The 4,763-nt window shown below is 29.5% G+C and overlaps 1 protein-coding gene across 1 annotated transcript; it reads left to right on the top strand.

Annotated features, from left to right (window-relative positions):
• The first annotated feature begins 1,519 nt into the window (after positions 1-1,519).
• LOC145053682 (glucan endo-1,3-beta-glucosidase 14-like) lies at positions 1,520-4,104 on the top strand. The gene is made up of 3 exons (XM_079001771.1): positions 1,520-1,903; positions 2,284-3,311; positions 3,738-4,104. Exons 1-3 carry the CDS (start codon positions 1,840-1,842, stop codon positions 3,816-3,818), a joined length of 1,173 nt encoding a protein of 390 aa, XP_078857897.1. The 5' UTR covers positions 1,520-1,839; the 3' UTR covers positions 3,819-4,104.
• The last annotated feature ends 659 nt before the right edge of the window (positions 4,105-4,763 follow it).

Here is a 4,763-nt window from a genome sequence, read left to right as displayed (position 1 = left end):
TGTGGTGGAAAAAATGTGGCTTTGTGAATGTAAGGTTGTGGGTTCGATTCCCACTTAATCTAAATTGAAAAGTTTAGCGATATCTTTCTCGATGTAAAGTCGATGTAAAGAACCAGTTTGTCTTCAATAAAATCATCATCAATTTTATTACATAATATATTCTTTATGAATCTAATCTTTTTTGCCTTGTTCCCATTCCTTAATAAAGTTCACTAATCACAAAAAAATTCAATTACAAACATACTCTTATATTTTTTAACAAAACCATCTTACATATAATATAATAATACAAATAAAATAATTCATAACAAGAAATAATAACCTAATTTATTAGGATTTAGGAACCTACGATAAAATATAAATCTATGATGAAAATAAAAACAATAATGAAGCAATTGAGTAATCAAGATAACATGAAAAAGTTAATAAACTAATCTGATGATGACCATCGACGAATAACGATTAACAAGTGGAAAAGAAACATTAAACATATGAGCAAAGTATTACGAACAAACGTCATAAATTATTGAATTAGAAAAAGATTAATAGTGTAAAATCGTCAAAATTGAGAATAAGCAAAATTTGTCATTGGTTGGGCTATGAAACTCAACTTCTTCTTATATATAATAAAATATATACATTAAATATATATGAAATTGAATTTTTGTAGGGTGGGCGAAGGGCTACCGTTGCCTCAATGTGGCTACGCCAATATATATATATATATATATATATATATATATATATATATATATATATATATATAAGTCAACATTTTATTAAAATTTGACGTCAAATACAAGCCTTGGAGCCATGATGCGCCTTAACGAACTTTTTAGAACCTTGCTATTAAGTCATTTAGTAGTCAGTTTTAGTTCACAATATACAGAAAAGAATAACTAATTTAGTCATTTTATGCTAACAAGCTAAAAATATATTATATCTATGTCTATTAATTTCGATCATATAGTTCTTTATAAAACATAATGTTTTATCCTTTAAAACAAAGGTTTTATGAGTATGTTTTCCCTTTTTTGACATCTTAAACGATTTTTGAAAAGTGGATTATAAAAGTTATGACCCCATAAAGTGAAGTTCTAAAAATTAAATTTTTTGACTTGTCATCTCTTGACATATATGATTGACTTATACTAAATGTTTTTATTGACTAATATAAAAAAAATATAAGTTATTTTTAATTATTTAATATGATACAACCACATATGTCAACTAATTTATAATCAAAAAGATAGTTTGAAAATTGAAACTTACTATAAAAGATTTTAGGCATCCCAATAGGAAGAACCGATAGATTTTGTCAAATTTTATGATTTTGGAATAAGTTCTTTTTAACATATTTGACCTTAAGTTTCACAACATAACTTTCTCCCAAAAGGGATATTTTTTAAACAGGAGGGACTGATTTGCAACACATATCTAATTCAAGGGTAGTAAAAAGATATAATGTGGGAATATAAGGCCATATAATATGCTATGTGGCTATTCATCGACACAAAATTGAAAAAAAAATTCTACACTCTACACTCTACACTATAAATTGTGCCCACTGAGAAAACCACCAAAAGCCCCTTCTTCCGCCGTACACCGCCGCCCCCGTCGCCGGAGCCACTGCACATGATCCCCACGATTCTTGAAAGAAGAACTTATTAGTATACTCTTATACAAAGAGAAGCGTGTACGAACATGTATACAGAGTAAGAGATGGTGTGTAGAGTAGAGAGGAACTGAGGAAGGAATCTGTTTAATTAATCTCATGGCATGGCTGAGTTGCAGGATCAAAAGTAACGGCGTCGGAGTCATTTTGCTGACTCCGATGCAATGAAGATTTCGAGATCCTTTTGTCGGTATCTTCTTCTGCTTTTGGTCTTTTTTATTCAAAAAGGTAATAATTTTCCCCTTTTAATTATTGTTTTCATTCATCGATTCTTACTTGAATGCTATTAACTTGACGTTAAAATTGATGTTCATATCAATTTAATGCATATAGTAATTAAAAGGTTAATCATTTGTTTCTGTGTTTTATTCGATTTTGTTTGATTGAAATTTGAATCGGCGAGCTAACAAACAGCGACACTTCTTTAACTTCAGTAATTGGAACTGAAGTTCAAATTGTTAAATGTAAATCGTTGTCTCGATGTGAAATCAACCTCAGCGAATTTGAATGTTTAATTGGAAATTTTGAATGATTATGTTGTATTGTGATAAAGAGTGTTAATTGAATAATTTCTTCTATAAATCTTCACCCCTTTATGTTTCTCACAGGGTATGTAACAGCTAAAGCTTTCACAGGAACCTATGGTATAAACTATGGAAGATTAGCAGATAACATCCCTTCTCCTACTGAAGTTGTTAAACTCCTTAAAGCTTCTAAAATTAAAAATGTCCGAATATATGATGCTGATCACAGTGTTCTTGATGCATTTAGTGGAAGTGGGTTGGATTTAGTGATTGGACTTCCGAATGAATTTGTCAAAGAAATGAGTGAAAATCCCGATCATGCCCTCAACTGGGTAAAACAAAATGTTCATGCATACTTTCCGAAAACACATATAGTAGGGATTGCAGTTGGAAATGAAATTCTTGGAAGTACTGATTTAGATCTTCAAGATTCTCTTTTTGATGCTGTTAAAAACATCTACAACGCCACAAAAAAACTTAAATTACACAAAGTGGTTCAAATATCAACTGCACATTCACAAAATGTGTTTGGGACTTCATATCCTCCATCTTCATGTACATTCAAAGAAGATATTGCTCAAAACATGAAGAAGATTTTGAACTTATTTTCACAAATCGGTTCCCCTTTTTGTCTGAATGCATACCCTTTTTTAGCTTACATGGGTAACCCTGATCATATTGATATAAATTATGCTCTTTTTAACCCAACTAATGGAATATATGACAAAAAAGTCAACCTCCATTATGACAACATGCTTGATGCTCAAATTGATGCAACTTATGCTGCACTTGAAGATGCTGGATTTGATAAAATGGAGGTTATAGTTACAGAAACAGGTTGGGCTTCTCATGGAGATTTAAATGAAGGTGTAGCAACATTGAAAAATGCAAGAATTTATAATTATAATTTGCGTAAAAGGCTTGCTAAAAGAAAAGGGACTCCAAGGAGACCGAATTTTGTATTGAAGGCGTATATTTTTGCTTTATTTAATGAGAATTCAAAGCCGGGGCCCACTTCTGAAAGGAACTTTGGGTTGTATAAACCTAATGGGAGGATTTCGTATGATATCGGTTTTCCAAGTCTTAAATCTTCATCTGCAAATTCATTGAAGGTATGTAACTTGTCTTACTTTTGCTATATCTTCTTGTTGACTAATTTTCCACAAGTTTTTTGACATATAATCATAAAAAGAAATTGAATTTTGATAGATATGATGCCTTAATAAGAAAAATATTGAAATTATATAAATGGTCTTTATGGCAAGAAAGGCAAACGTGTCATTTCATAAGGGACTTAACTGTAAAAGTTAACATCGTTAGCCAAAAGGACTGTCTTTGCAAGATTTTGAAACCACAGGACTAGAGTTGGTCGATTTTGTCAACCACAAGGACCATTTATGTAATTTTGTCTAAAAAGAAATAGAAATAAGATGCTACAACCTACTTACACAAATAAAATGAAAGTATGTTGTTATTTTCCTGCATTTACCCCAAAGAAAAGTATAAATCGTATCTTACACCATTATTCTTTGTATCAGGTTTTTCGAGCTCAAATTTGTCAATGGTACTACGTATTGATCTTAATACTATGTGCAACAATGTTGTTTCAATTATTATAGATTTAGTAACAAATTTTGCACAATTTAGTGTTTGATATTCGATCATGTAAGTTTAGTTTCGTTATATGTTTTGACCTTATGTCTGGGCTTCACGAAATAACTCTTCGGGATAATCTGAAAGATGATAATTTGAGTTTTAGGCATGAGAATATGAAGAAGAGAACTAAATTCGTGTAACGTATTTAAGTCCATTTGGTTTTTGTTGTTATAAAAATGTATTCACTTAAACGAAATGAACATCTGAAATGTTGTTTTCTGTAATACATTTAATGTTGTGTTTGCCGCATCATAGCTAATTTATTTATCGAGTTTTTTTTGAGTTGTCATGTTTGGTAAACCAGAAAGTAGCTTATAAGTTAGTTTATAAGTCAGCTTCTTGAAAAGTTATTTAGACTAGTTTTATAGGACTTTTTAAATTTTTTTTTTTATTTCATAAATATACATTTAATTAATATAAAAAACATATTTATCTAAATGTCTTTTATGTCATTTTATATCTTCAAACCAGCTTATCAGTTTGTTTTTACCAAACTCAATTTTTATTGGCTAGAGTATAAACTAGTTTTTCAGTTAGTACGTCAAAATAGAATTATCACATCACTGTTCAACTTTGACAAGGACGAAGAGTTCGAACATGTCTTTTAATTAAACATTTTTATCCTTTAACTTGAATTTAAAGGTTATTTTGGTGTAATATTGTTTTTATTTTTTATTTTTTAATTTTTTTTTTCCAATTTTTATCAGCATGATTAATACAAAAGTATGAATCAAAAACTAAAAACCGAAACAATTGAAAAACGGTTTTAGGAACATATATATTTTTTTCTTAAAAACATTCTTTTTAAACCAAACTCGACGGTTTTAGGAACATACTTTTTTTCTTAAAAACATCCTTTCAACATGTATGCATGTAATTTTTTTTTTTTTTAATGATTTTGAATAATT

Source organism: Lactuca serriola, chromosome 5, assembly GCF_051521515.1.
Source record: "Lactuca serriola cultivar US96UC23 chromosome 5, Lser_US96UC23_V15, whole genome shotgun sequence".
Classification (NCBI taxonomy): domain Eukaryota; kingdom Viridiplantae; phylum Streptophyta; class Magnoliopsida; order Asterales; family Asteraceae; genus Lactuca; species Lactuca serriola.
Note: the sequence above shows the minus strand (reverse complement) of the source record. Positions and strands in the feature narration are given on the sequence as shown.

Coding starts and splice junctions, on each gene's coding strand:
- LOC145053682 (XM_079001771.1), top strand. CDS start 1,840: ATGAAGATTTCGAGATCCTTTTGTCGGTATCTTCTTCTGCTTTTGGTC. Junction 1,904..2,283: donor GGTCTTTTTTATTCAAAAAG/GTAATAATTTTC, acceptor TGTTTCTCACAG/GGTATGTAACAGCTAAAGCT. Junction 3,312..3,737: donor CATCTGCAAATTCATTGAAG/GTATGTAACTTG, acceptor TCTTTGTATCAG/GTTTTTCGAGCTCAAATTTG.